Source organism: Podarcis vaucheri (assembly GCF_965113315.1).
Source record: "Podarcis vaucheri genome assembly, chromosome: W".
In the NCBI taxonomy this organism is placed as follows: domain Eukaryota; kingdom Metazoa; phylum Chordata; class Lepidosauria; order Squamata; family Lacertidae; genus Podarcis; species Podarcis vaucheri.
Genome location: NC_138757.1, coordinates 34,039,466 through 34,067,318, shown reverse-complemented (window position 1 = coordinate 34,067,318; position 27,853 = coordinate 34,039,466). Strand labels below are relative to the sequence as shown.

Below are 27,853 nucleotides of genomic sequence, written 5' to 3'. Positions count from 1 at the left end.
CGCCCAGCCCTAGTTGTGGCCTCAGAGGGCAAGACTTGTCCACCCAGCTGGAGCAAGGAAAGAATGCATACAGGCACACATTCTGTCAGGCTCTCGTGCCAGTCCCGCTTGTCATTGGACCTCCAGGAGAAACAGTTTCTGGATATCGTACCCCAGGATGGTGATGACTCCACTGAGCGGCCAAGGAGATCTGGCTTTTGGTGGACCACCTCTTCAAGAATGCCTGCCACCAGGTGAGCTGAGGGGGACTGCACCATTGAAAGGATGGGTGTGGGCTGGAATCCAGTACCAGTTTTGGGGTGTGCAGGTTCCAAACATCCCAATTGATTTATATCTTAGCTACCGACTCGCTCTTACAAACTCCTGCTGTGAGTATAGTGGCACCTTGGTGGAGCGGCAGCGGGTGGGACATTCAGCATACGGTCTTCCTTAGAGCGGCTCAGAAGAACCCAAGTGTTCCCAACCATTGTCTGCCTCTCCCTAGCAAAGCGGCTCTCTGATACTCGCCACTAGAAGAAGCGAGGAATGATTTCACTCTCCCATTGCCCCAAATCATGAGAAGGGGAGTAGGAATGCTACTGTGGAAAGCAGGCAGGATACAATTCTCAGCCCTTGTGCCAGCTCTCTTGGTGATGGGCTTCTCTCCATTGTGGCATTCCCCGACCTCACATTATGCACCCCAGGGCTGGATTGTTCTGCATGCTATCCAGGATGTATCTCATCCCTTCCGAACGCATGGGTGATACTCTGCTTCAGGAGGACCTCTCCCAGACCCCAGGCACGCAGGACGAGCTGCAGGAGATAACTGAGTGCCTGGACACCAGCATTCCCGAGACGATCCGTATCCTCTTTGGGGGGCATTGTTGGGGAGCAGGGCTGCTTGGTGGTTTTCTTTCGCTCTTGGCTGGAGTGGACCTCACTTTTATATACCTGGTGGCTTAGGTTCCTAGGCCAGCCCATCCTTAAGGCTCTGGGACACAGCACAATGAAATGCCCACAGTCAAGTCCAGTCATGCATCCAAACAGCTTCACAGCTTTAACCCCCATTTGAAAACATCAGCCTGGCTAGATAGAGCAGAGGTGGGGAATCTTGACAGGCCCACAGGCCCCACATCTAGCATCATATGTCAGGTGTGGAGACAGGTAAAGACATGGCTGCAAAGGAGCTTCAAGGGTGCGTTCAATTGTTCTTTGGCAAGCAGGGTTTCTTCACCGCACTTTTGGAGTTGACCACTAGTATTTGCTGTTTGGATTGAAACCATGCCTGCAGAAGGACATTTCCTCGGCAGATCAGCAGGCAGCTTTGTCAAGAGGGGAGGTGTAGGATCATTACAGTGGGATGGCTCAGTTGGTAGAGCGTGACACTCTTAATCTCAGGGCTGCGGGTTCAAGATGTGGGGTAATAAGCAAAGGATTTTAGGTATACTAAAAACAACAAGACCGCCCATAAAATGTATGCTATTGCCATGCCAATATGAGAGGAAATTAGTTGGAGGGAGGCAAGGGATGGGGCCACGGACCCCTGATTGGGAATAAGGGAACTAGATGGTCCTCGGTGTCCCTTCCAACTCCACAATTCTATGATCCTGTGTCTTAAAGACAAATCTTGAGGAATAGTGTGTGTGTGTTTCTGTTTGAACCTTCCCAGCCTTTGCTTTATTCTGATTTGCGCTTGCGTCCCTACTCCCCACGTGTAGAATTGCTATACCTTTGGATTTTCCTGGACATTCAAGCATTTCCCGCATGGACACTTGTTTCCAACGGCCAAATCCCGGCGGATGGCAACCCTACCTGTTGAATGCTTTCTTTAAATGTAAAGGTTCATCATTGTTCCACTCGATGTGTATGTCTTTAAGGAGCCAGAGCAAGGGCCAGAGCAAAATAACGAGACCCAGCTTTATAGCTGTGAAACATAGCAGGTGCTGCTGAGTTGTGTTAATTAAGCTGTGTCAGCAATTGGGTGTAGTATATAAGGAGCAGCACCTAGCTCTCCCATTACCCTGGGGGATGGGTTGGTGGTTGGGTCATGTTTGTTTGTTGATGTATTTAGTGTAAATGGAGTTTTTGTTTTTCTTATTAAAACCTTGTTTAAGTTATTTTTGAGTCCCTTTTTAATGCATGGTCTCCCCAGCGCGCTCTATGCAGCGCTACCATACTGCAAATAGCCAACACCTTTGGTTATGGGCCCAGCTGCTGAGTGGATGACTGCATATTTTTGGACTCTGAGAAAGGTTTGAAAACTCCTCCTCCTGTTAGCGTAGTTCTGTGGGTCTGGAAGAGTTCCAGAATGGTTGACCGGGTTCCTGAAGCTGAGAAGGCTCTGGTCTTCGCACAGCTGACAGATGAGAACTATAGTTTATGGTCTTTTCAGGTGGAGGCGTTTTTGACCTATGTAACTGATGACCCTCCTGACCTTGTGACTAATGCTTGGTCAAAAGGAGATGCAAAAGCCAGGGCGATAATTAATTTGGCAGTCAGCGACCAGCAAGAAGTCTATATAAGAAATAAGAAAACTGCCAAAGAAATGTGGGACAGTCTTGCAGCAGTGCATGTTAGAAAAGCGTCAGCGTCTGTATTGACGTTTTTCAAGCAGCTGCACCAGATGAAGTTGCAGCCTGGTGGTGATTTGGCAGCACACTTGAGACGTCTGGAGGCAATACACGGGGAATTAATTCGAAGGGACATGGAGATACCTGATATTCAGTATGTTTTTATCATTCTTTGTTCCCTTAATGAGGACTTTGATGGTATAGCTAGCCAGATATCTGCCATTCCACCAGCACAATTAACTGTGGAAGGGGTAACGGCAAGATTAATGGGTGAGTTGGATAGAAGGGAGGCTTGTGCCATAAGCCCTCGTATTTCCAGAAAGAATGAGGAACACCACATGCAAACCTGTGGTGATACAACTGCATTTAAAGCTGCCAAGCGTTGTTGGTTCTGCAATAAGCAAGGACATTTTGCAAAGGACTGCAGATCCAAAAGAAAGCAAAGTACTCCCAAGTCAGTTTCTGTTCGTCAATCATGGTCATCAGCCCAGCAGCTGACATCGTACCGTAAAGACAGAAACGAGCTGCGAGCTTTTCATGCTCAGACAACAGATCGTAAAAGAATTAAAGATGCCAAGTGGAAGTCTCTTATTGTGGACTCTGGAGCATCTCAGCATATTTGCAACGATCGAAGTTTGTTTATTTCTTTCAAAGAGGAAATTGGTAATGAACATTTAGCCAATTCACAAGTCTTGCAGTCGCTTGGCAGGGGCACAGTTAAACTTGACTCTTTAAACATTACGATAGCGAACTGCATTTACTGCCCATCAGTGGACAATTTATTGTCAGTAAGGTGCTTTGCTCGTCAAGGCATAACTGTGCGTTTCTTAAAGTCAATGTGTGAGTTTTTCGATGGGAACAAACGTTTATTGTATGCCCAGAACTCTGATGGTTTATTTTTTTTTTAATAAGATATTTATTAAAGTTTCAGAAATAAAAAGTTACAATAGTAATAATAAGTAAAAGAAAAAGAAAAAGGAAGAATAAAAAAGAAGAGTACAAAATACAAAAAAGTAAAAACAATTAAAAACAAATCAATCTTTCCATATCTTGTCTTTCATTCATTTGTTTCCCTGACCTCTTCACACCTCCCCTTTTTTGTATTCCAGTTCAGTAAGTTAATTCAGCAAATCCTTTCCCTCTTTGTTTTTATCTTAAACCTTTGTCTTAATGTGTAATAACTGTATATTCTCATCTGTTAACAGTCCATTTTTACATACTCCTTATAACATTGCTGCTAAAAACCCCTTAACTTCATTCCAACATCATTCTAACATTCATTAATTTTACAGTATTTCTGTAGATAGTCTTTAAATTTCTTCCAATCTTCTTCCACTGACTCTTCTCCCTGGTCTCGGATTCTGCCAGTCATTTCCGCCAGTTCCATATAGTCCATCACTTTCATCTGCCATTCTTCCAGTGTGGGTAGCTCCTGTGTCTTCCAGTACTTTGCAATGAGAATTCTTGCTGCTGTTGTGGCATACATAAAGAAAATTCTATCCTTCTTTGACACCAATTGGCTGACAATGCCCAGGAGAAAGGCCTCTGGTTTCTTCAGGAAGGTATATTTAAATACCTTTTTCATTTCGTTATAGATCATCTCCCAGAAAGCCTTAATCCTTGGGCACGTCCACCAAAGGTGAAAGAATGTACCTTCAGTTTCTTTGCATTTCCAACATTTATTATCGGGCAAATGATAAATTTTTGCAAGCTTGACTGGGGTCATGTGCCACCTGTAAATCATTTTCATAATATTCTCTCTTAAGGCATTACATGCCATGAACTTCATACCTGTGGTCCATAACTGTTCCCAGTCAGCCATCATAATGTTATGTCCAACATCTTGTGCCCATTTAATCATAACAGATTTCACTGTTTCATCTTGAGTATTCCATTTCAACAGCAAGTTATACATTCTTGACAAATTCTTAACTTTAGGATCTAACACTTCTGTTTCCAGTTTTGATTTTTCCACCTGGAAGCCAATTTTCTTATCCAAATTGTATGCCTCCATTATCTGATAATAGTGAAGCCAATCTCACACTTTGTTTTTTAATTTTTCAAAGCTCTGCAATTTCAATTTATCTCCCTCTTGTTCCAGAATTTCCCAATATTTCGGCCATTTGGCCTCCATATTGAGCTTTTTCTGAGCCTTCGCTTCCATCAGTGACAGCCACCTTGGAGTTTTATTTTCAAGTAGATCCTTATATCTTGTCCAGACATTAAACAATGCTTTCCTGACAATATGGTTTTTAAATGCTTTATGTGCTTTGACCTTATCATACCACAAGTATGCATGCCATCCAAATACATTATTAAAACCTTCTAAATCCAAAATGTCTGTGTTTTCAAGAAGCAGCCATTCTCTCAGCCAACAAAATGCGGCTGATTCATAGTAAAGTTTAAGGTCTGGCAGGGCAAATCCACCTCTTTCTTTTGCATCCGTTAGTACAGTGGTGCCTCGCAAGACGCAATTAATTCGTTCCGCAAGTTTTGTCGTCTAGCGAATTTTTCGTCTTGCAAATCACGAAATCCCATAGGAATGCATTGAAAATCAATTAATGCGTTCCTATGTTCAAAAAAAGTCCAAACAAAGCCAAATTTGGTACAACAACAGTTTATTACCGTATTTTTCGCCCTATAGGACGCTCCGGCCCATAGGACGCACCTATTTTTTTGGGGGGGGGGGAATCAAGGGAAAAAAATTGATTTCCCCCCAGGTTTGCGCAGCCATCCCCAAGCTAGAAGAGGGAGAGGGAGCACTTCGTCTCCCTCTTCTGCCTTCAGGGACAGCCTCCCAAGCCTCTGTGGGGCAGCACACTGTGCTGCCCTGCAGAGGCTTTGCGCAACCATCCCCAAGCTAGAAGAAGGAGACGGAGCGCTCTGTCTCCCTCTTCTGCCTTCAGGGACAGCTTGGCCCGCTATCCCGCGAGCTTGTGGGGCTGGAGGGGGGAGAAGCAGGCTTGCTTCTCCCACCCCCAGCCTCCAGATCAGGTCAGGGAATAGCGGGATGGCGGCGCTCCGCCATCCCCCTATCCCCCGAGCTTGTGGGGCTGGAGGGGGGAGAAGCAGGCTTGCTTCTCCCACCCCCAGCCTCCAGATCAGGTCGGGGAATAGCGGGATGGCGGCGCTGCGCCTCCCGCTGTCCCCAGCTTTTGGGTGCAGGCTGCTGCCCGCAAGCCTTGCGAGCCCGCGGGACATCCCGCCGGGCTTGCAAGACTTGGGATAGCTTCCTGAAGCCTGGAGAGCGAGAGGGGTCGGTGCGCACGGACCCCTCTCGCTCTCCAGGCTTCAGCGAAAGCCTGAATTCGCCCGATAGGACGCACCCAGATTTCCCCTTCATTTTTGGAGGGGAAAAAGTGCGTCCTATAGGGCGAAAAATACGGTAACTGCTCTTTAAAGTCACACATACTGTAAAGAGCAGTTCAAAAATTGAAGGGAAAATAAATTAACTTTATAAACATGACAGAAAAACATTTAAAAATCAACAAAGTGCACAGTACAGTACATACATTTTCTAAGACTCTGGGGGACCACTCGAAGAAGGCTCCTCTTCCACTCTTTGCTTCTTGGTCAAAAACCTGTCCATAGTCTGCTGCTTCATCCGCCTTTTCAGCAGCTCCCTGAAAGGCGACATGACCCTCGTATCATAAAAGTTCCCAGCGTCATGTGCCACGTGCTTCTCAGGGTGGTGTAGATCTGCAAAAGTCTGCACCTCCTTCCACTTCAGGCAAATGTCCCTCAGTTTTTCGGAGGACAGCCGTTCCTCAGTTGCTTCCTCCTCTTCCAGTGAGGCCTGCTCCTGCGCAGCCTCTGTCTGCAGTTCGACCAGCTCCACGGTGGTCAGCTCGTCGTCGTGCTCCTCCACCAGCTCGCAGACGTCCTTCTCCGTGACCTCCAGGCCCATGGTCCTCCCCAAGGCAACAATGTCCTGCACCACTGTTGACTCTGGTGCATCAGAGTCACTTGGTGCCACACAGTCCGGCCACAGGCTGCGCCAAGCGCAATTCAAATTTCTCTGGCTGATCCCGTTCCAGGCCGTGGTGATCATCTTCAAACAGGTGACGATGTCGAAGTGGTCCTTCCAGAATTCCTGCAGGGTGATGGTGGTGCAGTCAGTCACCTCGAAGCATCGCCTGAAAAGCTCCTTGGTGTAGAGTTTTTTGAAATTGGCGATGACCTGCTGATCCATCGGCTGGAGCAGTGGTGTGGTGTTAGGCGGCAGGAACATGATGTTGATGAAGCTGAACTCCTCCAACAAGTCCACCTCAAGGCCTTTAGGATGGGCAGGAGCATTGTCCATCAGAAGCAAAGCCTTCAGCGGCAGGTCGTTGTCCAGCAGGTACTGCTTGACAGCAAAGCCAAAAGCAAGATTGACCCAGTCCACAAACAGCACACGTGTGACCCAAGCCTTGCTGTTGGATCGCCACATGACACTCAGCCACTCCTTGTTGATCTTGTGTCTCTTGAAGGCCCGTGGGTTCTCCGAGTGGTACACCAGCAGGGGCTTGATCTTCAGGTCGCCGCTTGCGTTGGCACAGAAGAGCAGGGTCAGACGGTCCTTCATGGGCTTGTGGCCAGGCAACTTGGCCTCCTCCTATGTGATGAAAGTCCTTTTGGGCATCCTCTTCCAAAACAGCCCGGTCTCGTCGCAGTTGAAGACCTGCTGTGGAACGTAGCCCTCCGTCTTCACAACCTCCAGGAACTCCGCTGCAAAGTCTTCAGCCGCAGGAACATCAGAACTGGCAGCCTCTCCATGCCTGACCACTCTGTGGATGCCAGATCTTGTCTTGAACCGTTCAAACCAACCTCTGCTTGCCTTGAAGTCTTCTGGCTCGGCTGATGTTCCTGGCTGCTCCCGGATGAGGTCAGCGTGCAAGGCCTTGGCCTTCTCACAAATGACAGCCTCAGACACTGTGTCCCCTGCACGCTGCTTCTCTTCTATCCAGATGAGCAGCAACTTCTCGACCTCCTCCAGAACAGCCAGCGGCGTAGCGTGGGTTATCAGCACCCGGGGCAAGGCAAGTAATCTGTGCCCCCAAACCCGGGGCAAGGCAAGTAATTTGCGCCCCCTAACACCTAACCATGGTCATTAATACGCCAAGACGCGCGTTGAAGCAGCCAGGGCGGCATGGCAGGCGGCGGCGGCTCCTCGGCGACTCCACGCGGCCAGCCCAGCGCGCTGGCCGAGCCCCGCAGGCGAACGCTGCCCGTGGGTGAGGAGGGGCTGCCTGGCGCGCCCTCCGTGGCCCTGACGCGCGGGGACCGCGGCGAGCGCTGAGAGCCGCTGCCAGCTCGTCGGTTCCACGAGACATGGGGCTCTGCTACAGCCTGCGCCCGAGGCTCTTCGGCGACTCCGGAGGCAGCGAGCGCGCCCCCCCAGAAGTTGCGCCCGGTGCAGCTGGCACCCCTGGCACCCCCCACGCTACGCCACTGAGAACAACTGGGCGGTTCTTCACGATCCTGGTGACTCCCTTGGCTGCATCAGTCGCCAGGATCTTCTCCCTCATCTTCAGGATGGTCCCGATGGTTGATGGATTCCTCCCGTACTCCCTGGCGATGTCCGTCACACACATTCTGCCGTCGTGCTTCCGGATGATCTCCTTCTTCATTTCCAGCGTCACCGTCTCCTTCTTCTCTCACCGGCCACCGCAGCAGCAGTCTTCTTAGATCCCATAGCAGCACAGCTCTTACCTTCGTAAACTCAGAAACAGGAAAAAAAAATCAGTGATGTGCTTCAAATCCAAAAAATACAAAAGCACCCAGCCACCCACCACACAGAAATTAAAACCCAGAACCAAGGCCTTGAATCCCAAGCACCCAAACCCAAAATCCAAAATCCAAAAACCCCCAAAAAAGTTTTAAAAGTTTAGCTTACCAAATGGATGAAAGAGAAGTTCTGGAAAAGCTTCAACAATCAATCACCGAGGTCTTCAGAAACCTCAAATGGCTGCAAAATAAGTTTTGGAAAAGCTTCAAAAATCACCAATGTCTTCAAAAACCTCAACTGCTCCCACAGACACCCACCCACCCACAACAGAGAAATTGCAAACCCCTCCCCAACTGCTCCCCCAGCCCTTCCCCAACTGCTGCAAACCCCTCCCCAACTGTTCCCCCATCCAGACAAAAAAAAATCAAAAAATAACAACATGGCCAGCACTCAGAAATTCAAACTCAGAAAAAAAAATTGAAAATAAACAACCTTGCCCAATGGTCACAGAAAATCATAAAAATTCCAAAAAAAACCCGCAAATGGTCCCAGATTCCTGCAGAAACCTCCCCAACTGTTCCCCCAGCCAGCCAGCACTCAGAAATTCAAACTCAGGAAAAAAAATTGAAAATAAACAATCTTGCCCAATGGTCACAGAAAATCATAAAAATTCCAAAAAAAACCCGCAAATGGTCCCAGATTCCTGCAGAAACCTCCCCAACTGTTCCCCCAGCCAGCCAGCACTCAGAAATTCAAACTCAGGTTCCGGAGGCGGCGCGAAATAAGCAATGGCGGTCCTCTTTGCGCTGCGAAGAGGGGCTCCGCAGAAAAGGGTCGTTCGCTGCGGCAAAGCGACGACCCATTAAGATAAACCACGAGCAGAGTGAGCTCGTGGCCGTGGGACTCGGCGGGCACCTAAAGCGACCCCCAAAACGAAGAAGGGACCCCGTAAGGGGCTCCGGAAGCGCGGAGGGGAAGCGGTGCTGTGGGTTCATCGCTCTTTCTGCGGGAGTGAAGCCGCGCGGCTGTTGCTGCTGAGCGCCGACCTTTCTTCCTTAATATTGGATTACAAATCAACTACTCGTGAGTAAGAGTTACTTGAAATTGGATTACAAATTTATGAATTTGGCTGAAAGCGGGAGACGAGAAAAAGGAAGTCCGTCTCCCGGCAAGGCTTACAGATCAAAGGCAAAGAGCTGACAAGCTGGAGGCAGCGGAAGGGACTTTTAAAAAAAAGGGAATATCGTGCATTTGAAGAGTTGGTATTTGAAAGGAAAGGCAAGTCTTTTTTCTTTTGCTTTTGGGATAACTTAAGCTGGGAACTTTCCTCCCTTTGTGGACTTTGTAACCTTAAGAGTCCAGACCTCGGGCTGACGGAGGGGAAAAGAGCTGTCTTTGCGGATACAGTATATATTCGGATTTGCTACACTGTTACATTTGGGCAATGCTGGAAGAGATAATTAAGTAACTGTAACTTGCACCCGTGAGAAGCAAATAAACTGCAACTTGGAAGGCTCTGTAAGTGGAAAAGCCTGTGGAAAAAGTTTTAAGAACTATTGCAGAGTTATTATTTAAACGCAGGGACTTCAATGGCGGCTAAATTTCTTTCTTTCTTTCCTGAACTGCAACAATACTCCCTCTAGTGGAACTTGGGATTTATTAATTCCTGGGAACTAACTTTGTTTTGACTCTCTGCTGTTTTGATATCTAATCTGAGGAACTGTCCCTCTCATGGAACAATAGACAAGTTGACCTTGGCGCTTTGACAGGTGTGGAATGAGTGGTCCTCCGAAAACAAGAGCTGCAAAAGCGAAAGCAGGGAAAGGCCAGCTTGTGCAAACAACATTGACTTCTCAGTCGCGCAGATCATCAGTCCCTGCGGTCCTTGAATCTTTAACAACAACAGATGTGCTGAAGGAAACTGAACAGCCAACAACAGAGGATATGGCTGCAGGGGGATCTGATACCCTTCTAAAGGAAATGCTACAACAATTTGCAATTCTAAACAAGAAGGTGGATGATCAGACAGCAAAAATTGATTTAGCCACATCCTCTATTACTAAACTATCTGAACAAGTGGCACAACATTCTCAAGCAATTGCGGATTTAAAAGACGCCACTTCTGAGAATCTGAAACTGGCCGAGGCTGCTAGTTTGAAGGCGGACCAAGCGAATCAGAAAGTGGACGAATTGAAAGGAGAGGTAAAGCCATTACATAAGCACATCAGTGACCAGCAGGCCTACCTGTCATTGGCGGAATTGAGAAATCGGGAAAATAACTTAAGATTACGATCTATCCCAGAGCTTGAAAAGGAAGACCTGACAGGCTATCTGACAACAGAATTTGCTAAGTTCTGGGGTATAGAAGAAGATAAGGATTTCAAAATTACAACTGCGTTTAGACTGGGAAGAGTAGCAAAGAGGGACAGACCCAGAGATTGTCTGATTATTTTGAGGACTAAACAGGAGAGAGACAAAATACTTGACCTCCATTTCAAGAAAGCACTTGAGATCCAGGACAGAAGAGCAGAGATCTACAAGGATATACCAAAACAACTCTTGGATCTCAGAGCTATTTACACTGACCTAGCTAGACTTTTGAGAAGCAACGGGATATCATACAGGTGGGAGTTTCCACAAGGTTTATCATTTAACTACAAAGGAAAGAAAGTTAAAATTAAAACTACAGAAGACAACCAGAAGTTCCTACACGACCACGGAGAAGATCTTCAGAAGGGAGCAGTAGCTTCTTGGCCACCGGCACCGCCTGGAATAGTACCAACACCTACACCCTCGGGTTCGGAAGAAAAGAAGGACACCCCAGAATAGAAACACGAGATTAATCCAGGATGTCTCTGCAGCTATACAGTTGGAACATTAATGGAGCAAATTCCCCGGAGAAAAGGAAAAGGATCTTTCATATTTTAAAAAAAGAACATTTGGACTTAATTTGCTTGCAGGAAACACACGTGACAAGACTCCACAGGAAAGTGCTAATCAATAAAAGACTAGGCCAAGAATTTATCTCATCAGACAGAGTCAAAAAGAGAGGCGTGGTGATCTATGCAAAGGAGAACTTGTCACCGGAATTTTTGTTCAAAGATGAACAAGGAAGAATTCTGGCAATTGAAATACAAACGCAAGGAGAAAAAGTTTTGATATTAGGAATTTATGCACCAAACGAGGGGAAATCGGAATTCTACAAAAAGCTGCATGAGACCTTGCTGGACTATATGGACTATTCGAACATCATTATGATGGGAGATATGAATGGGGTGGTTTCTACCCTTATGGATAAGTCGCAAAATCAAAATTTGACTAAGGATGGCAGACTACCAAAAACCTTTTTTGAACTAACAGACAATATGGATTTGATCGATATTTGGCGGACAAGGAACCCCCTAGGTAAAGAAGGAACTTTCTTTTCTGAGGCCCACCTGTCATGGACAAGAATCGACCAAATTTGGACAACTAGAGGGCTGGCACCAAAGACTATAAGAGTGGAGATCTGCCCAAAGACTTGCTCCGACCACAATGCCCTGAAAATGGAAGTGAGATTTACTCCAGCCGGCTCCTTTAGATGGAAAATGAATGACAGCCTATTTAGAGATCAAGAGTTGGTAAAGAAGGCCCAAAAAACTTTAAAGGATTATTTTGAAATTAATTTGAACACCTCGGTGGAAAAAAGAACGATCTGGGACGCAAGCAAAGCTGTAATGAGAGGGTTTCTGATACAACAAAACACGATTAAGAAAAAACTCTGGAATGGAAAAAAGGATAAAATATTAGAGAAGATAAGAGAGGGAGAGAAAAGACTGAGATCCAACCCAAAATCAAAAGAGATTCTGCGAGAAATTAAATTCCACCAGTCACAATATATGAAATTGATAAATCAAGAAGTGGAATGGAAAATTAAACAAATGAAACAAAGATCTTTTGAGTCAGCGAACAAGTGCGGGAAACTGCTGGCATGGCAGTTGAAAAAAAGACAAAAAATGAACTATGTTACCAATCTAGAGGTGGAAGGGAAAAATATCCAGAAACCAGTTGAAATTAGAAGGTGTTTCCAGAAGTATTTTAAAAAGTTGTTTGCTCAAGGGCCTGAGGAAATATCTGAGATAGACCAGTTTTTGAAACTTAATGGCCTACCTAAACTATCTCAGGAGAAGAGATCAATCTTGAACTGTAAGATAACACAACAGGAAATTGAGGATGCCATTCAGAATATGCAGTTGGGCAAGTCTCCAGGCCCAGATGGACTTACCTCCAAGTACTATAAGACATTGAAAGACTATTTGATACAACCACTAATGGAGGTGTGTAACCAGATTATGGGGGGAGGAAGGGCACCGGAAACGTGGAAAGAAGCCTTCATCACATTGATACCCAAAGTGGAAACTGAAAAGACTCAACTAAGAAACTACCGTCCCATCTCACTCCTAAATGTGGATTACAAAATATTTGCAGACATTTTGGCAAATAGATTTAAAAAGATTTTAAATGAAGTAATTCATAAGGACCAAGCAGGCTTTCTCCCTGGTAGACATTTGTTTGACAACACTAGGAATATTATAGATATTCTAGAACTTTTGCAAACAAATATTAACACCAAAGCAGTCTTAATTTTTATTGATGCAGAGAAGGCCTTTGACAACATTTCTTGGAAATTTATGAAGAAAAACCTGGAAGGGATGGGAGTGGGACGGGGGTTTGAAAATGGCATAGAAGCAATTTATTCAGAACAAAAAGCTAAGTTGATAGTGAACAATGTGGTGACAGAGGAGATCCACATTGAAAAAGGAACACGCCAGGGGTGCCCTCTATCCCCTCTATTATTTATATCAGTCCTGGAGGTGCTGTTGAACATGATCAGGAGGGACCGGCAAATACAAGGGATACAGGTCGGAGTGAAACAATACAAACTGAAAGCATTTGCAGATGACTTGGTTTTGACATTACAGGAGCCAGAATCTAGTACAAAAAGAGTTTTAGAACTGATTCAAGATTTTGGTCGGGTGGCAGGATTTAAATTGAATAAACAAAAAACTAAAGTTTTGGGGAAAAACTTGACACCTTCAGAAACAGAGGGGTTTCAGAAGGAAACAGAGTTAACTGTGGTTAAAAAAGTGAAGTACCTGGGGGTAAACCTGACGTCTAAAAATTTGAATCTGTTTAAAGATAACTTTGAAAAATGTTGGTTAGAAATTAAGAAAGATTTAGAAACTTGGTCACGATTGAAGCTTTCCTTGCTGGGCTGAATTGCGGCTGTAAAAATGAACGTTTTGCCAAAGATGTTGTTTTTGTTTCAAACCTTGCAGATCGTGGACAGAGTGGAATGTTTTAGAAAGTGGCAGAAGGATATTTCAAAGTTTGTTTGGCAGGGCAAAAAGCCCCGAATTAAGTTTAAAATACTAACTGATGCAAAAGAAAGAGGGGGGTTTGCCCTGCCAGACTTAAGGTTATACTACGAAGCTGCAGCCTTCTGCTGGATGAAAGATTGGATTTTATTAGAGAACACAGATGTCCTAGATCTGGAAGGTTTTAATAACTCGTTAGGCTGGCATGCGTATTTGTGGTATGGCAAGGTAAAAACACATGGAATGTTCAAAAACCATATTGTCAGGAAAGCAATTTTCATGGTCTGGATGAAATACAAAGACTTATTGGAAAGTAAGACCCCGAGGTGGCTGTCACCAATAGAGGCCAAGGCTCGGAAAAAACCCAATATGGAGGCCGGATGGCCGAAATATTGGGAAATAATAGAAAAAATTGGAGATAATTGGAGGTTGCAGAGCTTTGAAAAATTAAAGGATAAGGTGCAAGATTGGTTTCACTATGCCCAAATTAATGAGGTGGTTAAGCTGGACAAAAAAACAGGTTTCCAGGTGGAAAAATCGAAACTTGAGACAGAGTTGTTAGAACCAAAGACCAAGGTTTTATCGAGAATGTATAACTTGCTGCTTAAATGGAACACTCAGGATGAGACAGTTAAGTCAGCCATGATAAAGTGGGCTCAAGACATTGGGTACAACATTATGTCTGATGACTGGGAAAAGTTATGTACCACTGGTATTAAATTTACGGCATGTAATGCCTTGAAAGAAAATATTATGAAAATGATATATAGGTGGTACATGACACCAGTCAAGCTTGCAAAGATATACCATCTGTCTGATAATAAATGTTGGAAGTGCAAGGAGGCTGAAGGGACATTCTTTCACCTATGGTGGACTTGTCCAGGAGTGAAGGCCTTCTGGGAAATGATCTATAATGAGTTAAAAAAGGTGTTTAAGTACACCTTTCCCAAGAAACCGGAGGCCTTCCTCTTGGGCATTGTGGGCCAAAAGGTGTTAAAGAAGGATAGAACATTTTTTATGTATGCAACCACTGCAGCAAGAATTCTTATCGCTAAACATTGGAAGACTCAAGATTTGCCCACACTGGAAGAGTGGCAAACGCAATTGATGGACTACATGGAATTGGCCGAGATGACTGTCAGGATTCGAGATCTGGGAGAAGAAGCAATGGAGGAGGACTGGAAAAAATTTAAGGATTATTTGCAAAAATTTTATAAGTTATATGAACTATAGGAATTTGCACGATCCGAAAGGTTAGCCCCAGCAACGAGAGTGGAATATATATGAAATTAGATAATAATTATGAAAGAACCAAGGTTTAAAGGTTTTTTTTTTAAAAAAAAGGATGAGTAATTTGGATAATAAGTAATTTAAACCTAAAATGTATTTGAAGTTACAAAAGAAACACACGAAATAAGGTTATAATTTGCTGTCAAATTTATTGTTGAGAATGCACTGTGCGGGAGATGTGGGGAAGTCCGTTGGTGGATTGAAAAAAGATTTGGAAATGGTCTGTTCTTTTTTTTTTCTATCTTCTCTTTTCTTGTTGATTTCTTCTGTGCTGTTTATTTCTATCTGAAAAAATGCAATAAAAAATATTATAAAAAAAATAAACATATAATCCAGGACTACCAGAAAAAAAAAAGAAAAAAAAAAGAAATTCAAACTCAGAAAAATTTTCAAAAAAAAAAAAAATCTTGCCCAATGGTCACAGAAAATCATAAAAATTCCAAAAAAGGCCCACAAGCCCACAGATTCCTGCAGAAACCTCCCCAACCGTTCCCCCAGCCAGCCAGCACTCAGAAATTCAAACTCAGAAAAAAAATTGAAAATAAACAATCTTGCCCAATGGTCACAGAAAATCATAAAAATTCCAAAAAAGGCCCACAAGCCCACAGATTCCTGCAGAAACCTCCCCAACCGTTCCCCCAGCCAGCCAGCATTCAGAAATTCAAACTCAGAAAAAAAATTGAAAATAAACAATCTTGCCCAATGGTCACAGAAAATCATAAAAATTCCAAAAAAAACCCGCAAATGGTCCCAGATTCCTGCAGAAACCTCCCCAACCGTTCCCCCAGCCAGCCAGCACTCAGAAATTCAAACTCAGAAAAAAAAATTGAAAATAAACAATCTTGCCCAATGGTCACAGAAAATCATAAAAATTCCAAAAAAGGCCTACAAGCCCACATATTCCTGCAGAAACCTCCCCAACCGTTCCCCCAGCCAGCCAGCACTCAGAAATTCAAACTCAGAAAAATTTTTTTGAAAATAAACAACCATGCCCAATGGTCACAGAAAATCATAAAAATTCCCAAAAAAACCCCGCAAATGGTCCCAGATTCCTGCAGAAACCTCCCCAACCGTTCCCCCAGCCAGCCAGCACTCAGAAATTCAAACTCAGAAAAAAAAATGAAAATAAACAATCTTGCCCAATGATCACAGAAAATCATAAAAATTCCAAAAAAAACCCTGCAAATGGTCCCAGATTCCTTCAGAAACCTCCCCAACTGTTCCCCCAGCCAGCCAGCACTCAGAAATTCAAACTCAGAAAAAATTTCAAAAAAAAACCATCTCGCCCAGTGGTCACAGAAAATCATAAAAATTCCCAAAAAAGGCCCACAAGCCCACAGATTCCTGCAGAAACCTCCCCAACCGTTCCCCCAGCCAGCCAGCACTCAGAAATTCAAACTCAGAAAAAAAAAAATTGAAAATAAACAATCTTGCCCAATGGTCACAGAAAATCATAAAAATTCCAAAAAAACCCGCAAATGGTCCCAGATTCCTGCAGAAACCTCCCCAACTGTTCCCCCAGCCAGCCAGCACTCAGAAATTCAAACTAAGAAAAAAAAATTGAAAATAAACAATCTTGCCCAATGGTCACAGAAAATCATAAAAATTCCCAAAAAAGGTCCACAAGCCCACAGATTCCTGCAGAAACCTCCCCAACCGTTCCCCCAGCCAGCCAGCACTCAGAAATTCAAACTCAGAAAAAAAAATTGAAAATAAACAATCTTGCCCAATGGTCACAGAAAATCATAAAAATTCCCAAAAAAACCCCGCAAATGGTCCCAGATTCCTGCAGAAACCTCCCCAACTGTTCCCCCAGCCAGCCAGCACTCAGAAATTCAAACTCAGAAAAAATTTTTTGAAAATAAACAACCATGCCCAATGGTCACAGAAAATCATAAAAATTCCCAAAAAAACCCCGCAAATGGTCCCAGATTCCTGCAGAAACCTCCCCAACCGTTCCCCCAGCCAGCCAGCACTCAGAAATTCAAACTCAGAAAAAAAAATGAAAATAAACAATCTTGCCCAATGATCACAGAAAATCATAAAAATTCCAAAAAAAACCCTGCAAATGGTCCCAGATTCCTTCAGAAACCTCCCCAACTGTTCCCCCAGCCAGCCAGCACTCAGAAATTCAAACTAAGAAAAAAAAATTGAAAATAAACAATCTTGCCCAATGGTCACAGAAAATCATAAAAATTCCCCAAAAAGGTCCACAAGCCCACAGATTCCTGCAGAAACCTCCCCAACCGTTCCCCCAGCCAGCCAGCACTCAGAAATTCAAACTCAGAAAAAAAAAATGAAAATAAACAATCTTGCCCAATGGTCACAGAAAATCATAAAAATTCCCAAAAAAACCCCGCAAATGGTCCCAGATTCCTGCAGAAACCTCCCCAACTGTTCCCCCAGCCAGCCAGCACTCAGAAATTCAAACTCAGAAAAAATTTCAAAAAAAAACAATCTTGCCCAATGGTCACAGAAAATCATAAAAATTCCAAAAAAGGCCCACAAGCCCACAGATTCCTGCAGAAACCTCCCCAACCGTTCCCCCAGCCAGCCAGCACTCAGAAATTCAAACTCAGAAAAAAAAAATTGAAAATAAACAATCTTGCCCAATGGTCACAGAAAATCATAAAAATTCCAAAAAAAACCCGCAAATGGTCCCAGATTCCTGCAGAAACCTCCCCAACTGTTCCCCCAGCCAGCCAGCACTCAGAAATTCAAACTCAGAAAATTTTTTGAAAATAAACAATCTTGCCCAGTGGTCACAGAAAATCATAAAAATTCCAAAAAAAGGCCCACAAGCCCACAGATTATCGCAACCCCCCCCACAACACCAAGTCCTTGAATCCCAAACACCCCAACCCAAAATCCAAACCCCCCCAAAAAGTTTTAAAAGTTTAACTTACCAAATGGATGAAAGAGAAGTTCTGGAAAAGTTTTGGAAAAGCTTCAAAGGTGAGCAAAGTCTGAGAAAAGGCTACCAAACCACGTGCTAACAGTTGCTCCTCGAAGTCAAGTCGCAACTGCAGCTCTTCAAGCTAAGCACCCTTGGTTTTAACGGTTTTTAGACAAAGGAAACAAAGTCGCGAGACGTTTTCGTCTTGCGAAGCAAGCCCATAGGGGAATTCGTCTTGCGAGGCAAATCGAAAACAAAAAAGCCTTTCGTCTAGCGAGTTTTTTGTCTTGCGAGGCATTCGTCTTGCGAGGTACCACTGTATTTTGAATTTTATTCTGGGCTTCTTGCCCTGCCAGACAAATCTGGAAATATCTCTCTGCCACTTCTTGAAACAGTCCATTTTGTCCAAAATTTGCAGTGTTTGAAACAAAAACAACATTCTTGGCAATACATTTATCTTTATCACAGCGATACGGCCTAGCAGTGAAAGCTTCAAATTTGACCATATTTCTAAGTCTTTTTTCACTTCAGTCCAACATTTTTCATAGTTATCCTTAAATAGATTCACATTTTTAGCAGTCATGTTAACCCCCAAATATTTCACTTTCTTAACCAATGCTAATCCTGTCTCCTTCTGAAACCTCTCTCTCTCAATTGGTTTTAAATTTTTCTCTAAAACCTTAGTTTTTAACTTATTCAACTTAAATCCTGCAACCTGACCAAATTCTTGAATCAGTTCTATTACTCTTTTAGTACTAGATTCTGGCTCCTGTAATGTCAATACTAAGTCATCTGCAAATGCTTTCAATTTATACTGTTTTGCTTCGACTTGTATACCCTTAACCAATTGGTCCCTTCTAATCATATTTAAAAGGACCTCCAGGACTGATATAAAAAGCAATGGGGAAATTGGGCAACCTTGTCGTGTCCCTTTCTCTATCTTAAATTCCTCCGTCACCACATTGTTAACAATTAGTTTGGCCTTTTGTTCAGAATATATTGCACTTATACCATTTTCAAAACCTTGACCAACCCCCATCCCCTGTAGGTTCTTCTTCATAAAACTCCAAGAAATAATAATAATAATAATAAATTTTATTTATATCCCGCCCTCCCCAGCTGAGCCGGGCTCAGGGTGGCTAACAACAATCAAATAAACAATCAAATAATCACACATTCTAAAAATTTTCATTATAAAAATTAGTTAAAATCAAATTGATGGCAACCGAAATGTTGTCAAAAGCTTTCTCCGCGTCCACAAATATAAAAACTGCCTTGGTATTAATGTTCACTTGTAATTTCTCCAAAATGTTAATTATTTTTCTCGTATTATCAGACAAGTTTCTGCCCGGGAGAAAGCCTGCTTGATCTTTATGTATCTCTTCCACTAATACTTTTTTAAATCTTTTAGCCAAAATGTCTGCAAAAATTTTATAATCCACATTAAGGAGAGATATGGGGCGGTAGTTCTTAAGCTGTGTCTTCTCAGACTCAATTTTCGGTATAAGTGCGATGTACGCCTGCTTCCACGACTCTGGTGCTTTTTCCCTTCCAAAATTTCATTACAAACTTCCTTTAGTGGTTGTATTATCCAACTTTTCAGAGATCTATAGTATCTTGAAGTTAAGCCATCCGGTCCTGGAGATTTACCCAATTGCATATTCTGGATGGCACCTTCTACCTCCTGTTCAGCTATTTTGTAATTCAACATTAGCTTGTTTTCTTGAGAGATTTTTTGTAGTCCATTTATTTTCAAAAATCGATCTATGTCAATTTCTTTCTGTGGCCTTTGTGTATATAATTGTTTAAAGTACCTCTGGAAACAATTTCTAATCTCCACTGGGTTCTGTATATTCTTTCCTTCCACTTCCAAATTTGTAACAGTATTAAGTTTTTGTCTTTTTTTCATTTGCCAGGCCAGCAATTTCCCACATTTATTAGCCGATTCAAAAGTCTTTTGTCTCACCTGTTTAATTTTCCATTCTATTTCCTGATTCATCATTTTCATATATTGTACTTGATGTAACTTTATTTCTCTCAAAATCTATTGCGAATTTAGTTTTGCTCTCAATTTCTTCTCACCTTCCTTTATTATCTCCAGAAATTTATCTTTCTTCTCATTTTGGGTTCTCTTCTTTATTGCATTCTGTTGTATCAGGAACCCTCTCATGATCGCTTTACTTGCGTCCCAGATTACTCTTTTTTTCAACAGTTCAACTTTTTTTCAACAGTTTTTCCAAGCTGCTGAGTGCCCAAAGTTAAATGGGCAAAACTATAAAACCTGGGCAAAGGGGTGTGAAAGTTTGCTGCGTCAGTATGGAGTGTGGCATACTGTGAGTGAGGCCCCTCCGGTTCCTCTGACAGAGAAATGGAAACGCCAGAATTTGAAGGCCATTGACGTAATAGTCCTGTCCGTCTCTCTTGAGGAAATTAAGACGCTTGCTGGCAACACCACTGCACGTAAGATGTGGAATGCTTTGAAAAAAGCTCACCAGCCAGTCATCCCAGCCCAGAGTTTGACTGCATCGGAGGTCCTGGCTGTTTCCCAGAATGCGAGTGAATGCAGGGATGCTGAGGGCACCGGTTGCAGGCTGCAGGGGGAGCTGACCGTCACGTCATCCCAGGCAGCATTCCAGCCTCCAGGGGGAGCCAAGGAGTCGGCAGCTGAGAGCTCTGTTTCCCGTGGGAACGAAGGTCATCCCCTTTGCAGATGCCGGAAAGGCAAAGGTAAACAGAGGCAGACGCCTGCAGATGGCCAGAAGCAGAGGGAGGGTGAAGAGCCCACGCCAGTGGAAAACAAGGTTTTGTTTGCTGGCACAGCTTCACCAGAGGCTAAAGGCACGTCTGCTGACCAGAAGCAGGGGGGCAAGCTGCAAAAGCCCACGCCAGTGGAAAACAAGGGTTTGCTTGCTGTAAACACTGCTCCAAAAGCCAAAGGCAGGTTTATTGTGGATTCAGGTGCGAGCCGCCACCTCACGAAGGACCGCCACCTGTTTATCTCCTTCACACCTCAAGAAGGTGAGATCCACCTGGCTGACGGAAAGACGTTGCAAATCGCAGGAGAAGGGACTGTGAAACTGGCAAGTCTGCACATTACCATCAAAGGTGTACTTTATGTTCCGGGAGCTGCAAGCAACTTGCTCAGTGTCCCACAGCTTACTGGGCGTGGTTTTCAGATTTCCTTCAAGAGGAGCGTCTGTGTCATCAGAAAAGGCAAAGAGGACTATTTGCACGCAAAGTTCATGGATGGTTTGTTCCATATAAATTATGACGACTCTAGTGCTTTTGTGTCTAATGCTGATTCTTGTTGTGTTGCACAAACTAACAAAGTTCTTCATGCAGGTTGCATTCACGATGCACATCGAAGATTTTGTCACCTCTCTTGGAAGGCATTGGCCAAGATGCCAGAGGTGGTTGAAGGTTTGACCATCAAACCCTGTAAATTTCACATGAAATGTGTATCTTGTGCAGAGAACAAGGTGAAGGTTGCTCCAAAAGGCAAGGAGTCTAGCAGGCAGGCTTCCAAACCCTACCAGCTAGTGCATGCGGACCTGGTTGGTCCACTTGCGCCCTCTTTGGGGGGAGCAAGGTACTTCATGGTTCTAACTGATTCTTTTTCCAGGTACATTCATGTGTTTATGCTCGAGCAGAAATCGCAAGCGTTTCCGAAGTTTAAGGCATTCTGTGTTTGGTTGGAGAATGTTCATGGTAAACGTATTGGCTGTCTGTTTACTGATCGTGGCGGGGAGTTCACTTCTCAGCAGTTTGAAGCTTTCCTGACTGAGAAGGGAATCCAGCATGACATGTCAACGCCCAGATCGCCATGGATGAATGGGCTTGCGGAGCGAGCAAATCAAACATTGCTGCAAGGAATGAAAACCTTGTTGCATGATGCCAATCTCCCTGATAAGTTTTGGGGGGAAGCTCTGAGGAATTTTGTTTACACTTTTAATCGCAGATTGTCATCACCCATTGGCTGTACCCCCTATGAGAAGATGTTTGGTAAGAAACCCAACATCAAGCACATGAGAATCTTTGGTTCTGACATGTGGGTACACACCCCACAAATCAACAAGCTTGGGAAGCGTGGGGCACATGGTTTGTTCATGGGGTACGAAAAAGGTGCATACAGGGTATGGATGACTAACTCTAAGTCCATTAAGTTCACAAGGAGTGTTGAGTACAATCCTAAGTGGGGGGAAAATGTGGGAATTTTCCAGAGTTACCCAGAGGAGGATGAAGGTGATGTCAAGCAAGCAGCTAAAGCTGAGGAAGCTGCTGCTGAGGATGATGATGATGATGATGCTGCTGCTGATGATGATCAGAGTTTGGATTCCAGTTCAGTGGGCAGCGCTGCTGCTGGTGTCAGTAACAGTGATGACACAGCAGACTACAAGAGCGCAAAGGCCTCAGTCAGACCATCTGATGCGTCTGACAATGAACTGGAAGAACCACTGTTCACCATTGGTCACTTTTCTCCTAAGAAAGAGGAGATGAGTCCAGAAGACTTGCGTCTAGTACGCAGATCTGAGAGAGCCACGAAGGGCAGACCTCCAAAGAGATATGCTGATGAGTTTGCTAAGACGGCAACTGCTGTTCTTAGTAGCTCAGAGAAGGTGTGGGAACCTTCAAGCTTCAAAGAGGTTCAGGAGTTAACCTCTAAAGATGCTGAGCCTTGGCTTAATGCCATGAAGGCTGAAGTTGATTCCTTGAACAGGAACCAAACTTGGGAACTGGTACCGGTAGTCCCAGGAATGAGACTGGTTGGCAGCAAATGGGTCTTCAAGGCCAAGACAGACCAGAATGGCAAGGTAGTCAGACACAAAGCCCGATTGGTTGCCAGAGGTTTCTCACAGGTACCAGGACAGGATTACCACGAGACCTACTCACCCACTGTTAAATATGAGACCATTCAGCTGATGCTCAAGATCGCTGCGGAGGAGAAACTGCATGTTTCCCACCATGACATTAATACAGCTTTTTTGTACGGGATTTTGGGGGAGGAGCTGTACATGCTTCCACCTGATGGGATGCAGATACAGAAGGGAATGGTCTGTAAACTGCGGAAATACTTATATGGTCTCAAGCAGAGTGCCAGGTGTTGGAACACGAAACTCACTGAGACATTGCTTTCTCTAGGTTTTCACCAGGGCAAAGCTGATCCATGTGTGTTTGTCAAGGAGGAGGGGCAAAACAAACTGTATTGTTTATGTTTTGTTGATGATCTTCTGACGTTTTGGAAGAATCAGGCTTTTTATCAAAGCACCCTAGCTCAGCTGAAGGAGCACTTTGACATGAAGGATCTTGGTGAGGTATCCAACTATCTTTCTCTGCAGGTGGAGAGGGACCAAGCAGGTAATTTTCTGGTACACCAAACACAGAAAATTGCTGATGTGTTAACCAGGTTGAATTTGGTTGATGCAAACCCAGCAGACACACCGATGGTGACAGGTTACCAGGTAGACAGTACTGCTGAAGCGTTTTCTGACACAACGCTGTACAGATGCATTCTAGGCAAGTTGAATTTCATTGCCAGATGCTCAAGACCTGACATAGCTGTAAGCTGTAATCTGCTTAGCAGACATGCCAACAATCCTACGGTTCAGGATTGGAAAGCTCTGAAGCGCATAGCCCGCTATTTGAAAGGGACTATGCACTACAGGCTGAGGTTCACCAGTCAGAAGACTGGAGGTCTTGAAATCTTTGCAGATGCAAGTTTTAGAAGTGACACCACGGATGGTACAAGCACTTCTGGAGTATGCTACATGTACAACCACTGTCTGTTTGACTGGCTGTGCAAGAAGCAGACGACAGTGAGCCTAAGTTCCTGTGAAGCAGAACTCAATGCTCTGTCATTTTCACTCATGGATTGTGAATGGTTGATGCAACTGTTTAAGGACATCAGAGTTTCTGTGAAATGTCCTATACAAGTGTATCAAGACAATAGATCCTGTTTGGCTTTGCTGAACTCAGAGAGGTGCAAGCAAAGAACCAAGTACTTGCCGATTAAGCTACATCGTGCAAGGGAGTGTATTCAGAAAGGACTCATTCAGGTGTCCTACATGCCAGGAAATGAAATTCCTGCTGATCTGTTGTCTAAGGTTGTTAACAGAGAACAACTAAAGGTTTACGTACAGATGTTGCAATTGGGTTGAACCACAGGTACTACAGGTTACACAGAAAGGGGGAGGATGTTAGGATATTTCCGTTCCACCTTAAAAGGGAGCAGGATGTTTGTGTCACAGCCTGCGTATTTCCTGTTCACAGGATGTTTATGTTTTGCTATTGCTTTCGTTTCTCAGTCTGTCGGAGACTCTGACGCAGGACAGTCAGTCTCTCTTTGTTCTGATCAACACTGAATAAAGCTTGTAAATAATGCTCTTCTGCAGTGCAACTTTTGGCTGTGCTTTATCTGCTGATAAAGAGTGTGCACGAGCCCTGGAATGTGGCAGGAAACTCGTGTCGCTAGAAGCTGCATGACTACAGAGGTCGATGGATCGTCCGGCAGCCGGCTTGGGGCCATGATGGACTATATCTCCCTGGCAGTATCCCAACAGTATTCATGATAATCTCTCAAGGTTTTTTGGGCCTTCTTGATCACTTCTTCATCCCTAAACAAGGTGTCATTCATCCTCCATCTGAAAGAGCCAATTGGTGTTAGTTTCATCTCCATCTTTACAGCATTATGGTCGGAGCAGGTTTTAGGGCAAATTTCCACTTTTCTTGTCTTTGGAGCCAGTCCTCTAGTTACCCAAATTTGGTCAATTCTTGTCCATGTCATTTTGGCTTCAGAAAAGAAAGTTCCCTCTCTGCCCAAGGGGTTCTTTGTTCTCCAAATATCAACTAGATCCAAATTGTCAGTCATCTCAAAGAAGGTTTTCGGTAGCCTACTGTCCTTAGTAACTACCTGTCTCTGTGCCTTGTCCATATTTGTGGATACCACTCCATTCATATCCCCCATCATAATCACATTGTAATCCAAATAGTCCATCAGAGTCTCATGCAACTTTTTTAAACAAATCTGATTTCCCCTCATTTGGTGCGTAAACTCCTACTATCAAGAATTTCTCTCCTTGTAGTTGAATTTCGATTGCCACGAATCTTCCTTGGTCATCTTTAAATATAAATTTCGGTGATAGACTTTCCTTTGCGTAGATCACTACTCCCCTTTTTTTGACTTTGTCCGATGAAATAAACTCTTGACCCAGTCTTTTATTAATCAATACTTTTCTGTGCAGCCTTACAACATGTGTTTCCTGTAAACAAATCAAGTCCAATGGTTCCTTTTTTAATAAATGAAAGACTCTTTTCCTTTTTTGGGGGGGGGAGTTCAAACCATTAGTATTCCAGCTTAAAAGTTGCAAAGCCATGATGTAATTACTCTGCTTTTCCTCCAACTGCACCAAGTGTTTGTTCTTGTTCTGTCAGTGGTGTTATTGTCACTTTCTCTGAGCAGTCCAATCCAAAGGGTAATGTAGCTATATCTAGTATTCCTCTTTTTAATAGTCCTTTGTCCGATGCTTTTTGTTTTGGTCTTCTGTCTGTCGGTTCTCTGTCCAATGCACTTAGCTCTTCTCCAGATTCTTTCTGCAAGTCTTCTCTGTGGTCTTTCAAAAATCATTCTTTGTCGTCCACTGATCTTATTTTTATCTTTCTTCCTTTAAGGCTAAAGGATAGACCTTGGGGGAATTCCCACCTGAAAATGATTCTGTTGCTTCTCAACAGGGCGACCAAGTCACCGTAGTTGGACCTAAGATCCAAAAGGTATTTCGGAACTCTGATGGTTTATATAGACTGTATTTTCGCACCTACTCACAATCGCCTATAAATTGCACAGCAGCACAGTCAAGCCAGGGGTTGAGGAATGTAAGGCCACATTCCGGGTGTGTCCATGAGGCACACAGAGTTCTAGGACACCTGAATTTTGCTGATGTAATTAAGACAAAGAATATTGTTAATGGCCTCAACTTAAAACCATGCAAATTCTTTATGCAATGTCTATCTTGTTGCAAGAATAAGATTAAGGTTGCACGCAAGGGTAGGTGCTCAGATAGGAAAGTAACTGAGCCATTTGAGCATGTACATTGTGATTTAGTTGGGCCACTCCCACCATCATTAGGAGGTTCTAAGTACTGGCTCAATCTGATAGACCAGTATAGTAGATATTGTTGGACTTATGCAATAGCTGAGAAGTCCCAAGCATTTGAGAAGTACAAAGTTTTTTGTAGCTGGGTAAAAATGCACTTTAACAAACCAATTAAGAACCCGTTTTCTGACCGGGGCGGGGAATTTGTTTCTGAGGATTTTGAGAATTTCCTGGAAGCGCAGGGGACTACTCATGAGTTATCTTGCCCCCGAAGTCCCTGGCAAAATGGGCTTGTTGAAGTTGTGCAGCGTGACCTGCAGGCAGGGGTTAAAACTTATCTGCACGATGCTAATCTGCCCAAAGACTTTTGGGCTGAAGCGCTTAATGCGTTTTGTTATGTTAGAAATCGCAGTTATCATTCTGGTTTAGATGTCACCCCCTATGAGAAGTTGTTTAAAAAACGCCCTAATCTGAAATACCTACGCATTTGGGGTTCAGATGTAATTATGCATTATCCCGCTAAGCAGAAATTGGGTGAGCATAGTGTTCAGGGAAAATTAATGGGCTACCAGCAGGGGGCGTACAGAATTTACATACCAGCAACTGGCAAATTTCATATTACCAGAAGCATGATACAAACTGTAAATTGGAATGGGGTTGCTGTTTCCCAAGATACTAACGGTATAAATGATACTGATGAAGAAGAGGAAGAAGCAGCAGCAGCAGGAAATGGTGCCTCTGAATTAATGGAAAGAGACGAAAAGCCTGTTGAATCTGATAATTTGCTTGAGGATTTAAAGTCACAGGCACCCGAGGGGAGGTTAGATTCTCTTGAGTTTTCTGACCGTGAGCTTAGCCAACAGGCATCTCTTCAATCTGACAGTGATTATTTACAACCTGAAACTAGTAGTTTACTTAGTCCCATTAAGTCTGAGGAGTCTGACTCTCCTTCCGGACTGAGACGTTCAGACAGAAAGAGACAGAAGCCACAACGATTTGCAGATGAACATTTTAATACTGTGTATGCCAATAAGGCGGTTTTTGAGCCAAAAAGCTACAATGATGTTCAGAACTTACCTAAGCACCAAGCTGCAAATTGGTATAAAGCTATGAACTCTGAGATAGCTTCTTTAAAAGAGCACAACACTTGGTCTCTTGTACCACAAACCCCAGATATGAGACTTATTGATTCAAAATGGGTTTATAGAGTTAAAATGAATGACAAAAATGAAGTTGTAAGGTACAAGGCTAGATTAATTGCTAGGGGTTTTCAACAAATTCCAGGCGAAGATTGTGATTTGTGTTATTCACCAAGTGTAAAATATGAAACAGTTAAGCTTTTGTTAAAAGATGCATCACAATGTGGACATTCTGTTTATCACCTAGATATAAAAACTGCATATTTGTTTGCAGATTTAAAAGAACAAATTTTTACGCGTGTTCCTGAAGGCATAGATGCCGCTGAAGGTTTGGTATGCAAATTAAATAAATCCCTTTATGGTCTGCACCAAAGTGGAAGGAATTGGCACCAAACTTTAGCAAAAGAATTGCTGGATATTGGTTTTTCGCAAGGAAAGGCAGACATTTGTGTGTTTATAAAGGAAAGGGCAAACTCTGTAACAAAAATATGTGTGTATGTAGATGACGTGTTAATTTCTACCAAAACTATACAAGAATATGAACAGGTAGTATCAGTTACAGAAGAAATTTGATGTGGTGGAATTAGGCATAGCTAAGAATTATAAGGGACGCGGGTGGCGCTGTGGGCTAAAGCCTCAGCGCCTAGGGCTTGCCGATCGAAAGGTCGGCGGTTCGAATCCCCGCGGCGGGGTGCGCTCCCGCTGCTCGGTCCCAGCGCCTGCCAACCTAGCAGTTCGAAAGCACCCCCGGGGGCAAGTAGATAAATAGGTACCGCTTACCAGCGGGAAGGTAAACGGCGTTCCGTGTGCGGCTCTGGCTCGCCAG

The 27,853-nt window shown here is 43.8% G+C and overlaps 2 protein-coding genes across 2 annotated transcripts in view; one reads left to right on the top strand and one right to left on the bottom strand.

Annotated features, from left to right (window-relative positions):
• LOC309523285 (inositol polyphosphate 5-phosphatase OCRL-like) overlaps window positions 1-27,853 on the top strand; it is a gene marked incomplete at both ends in the record, with an annotated part of 441,918 nt that overhangs the window by 48,348 nt on the left and 365,717 nt on the right. Inside the window, 2 exons of the mRNA XM_082207066.1 lie at window positions 178-233; window positions 757-841. Of these exons, the coding sequence (XP_082063192.1) occupies window positions 178-233; window positions 757-841 (141 nt within the window). The remainder of the gene's footprint in view (window positions 1-177; window positions 234-756; window positions 842-27,853) is intronic.
• LOC309523373 (tigger transposable element-derived protein 1-like) lies at window positions 5,943-8,180 on the bottom strand. The gene is made up of 2 exons (XM_082207152.1): window positions 7,979-8,180; window positions 5,943-7,518 (listed from the first exon to the last, which is right to left on the bottom strand). The coding sequence occupies exon 2, from the start codon at window positions 7,114-7,116 to the stop codon at window positions 6,067-6,069; it is 1,050 nt and encodes a 349-aa protein (XP_082063278.1). The 5' UTR covers window positions 7,117-7,518; window positions 7,979-8,180; the 3' UTR covers window positions 5,943-6,066.

What these genes read in the sequence shown, in the direction of transcription:
- LOC309523373 (XM_082207152.1), bottom strand. Translation starts at nt 7,116, where the DNA reads ATGAAGGACCGTCTGACCCTGCTCTTCTGTGCCAACGCAAGCGGCGAC.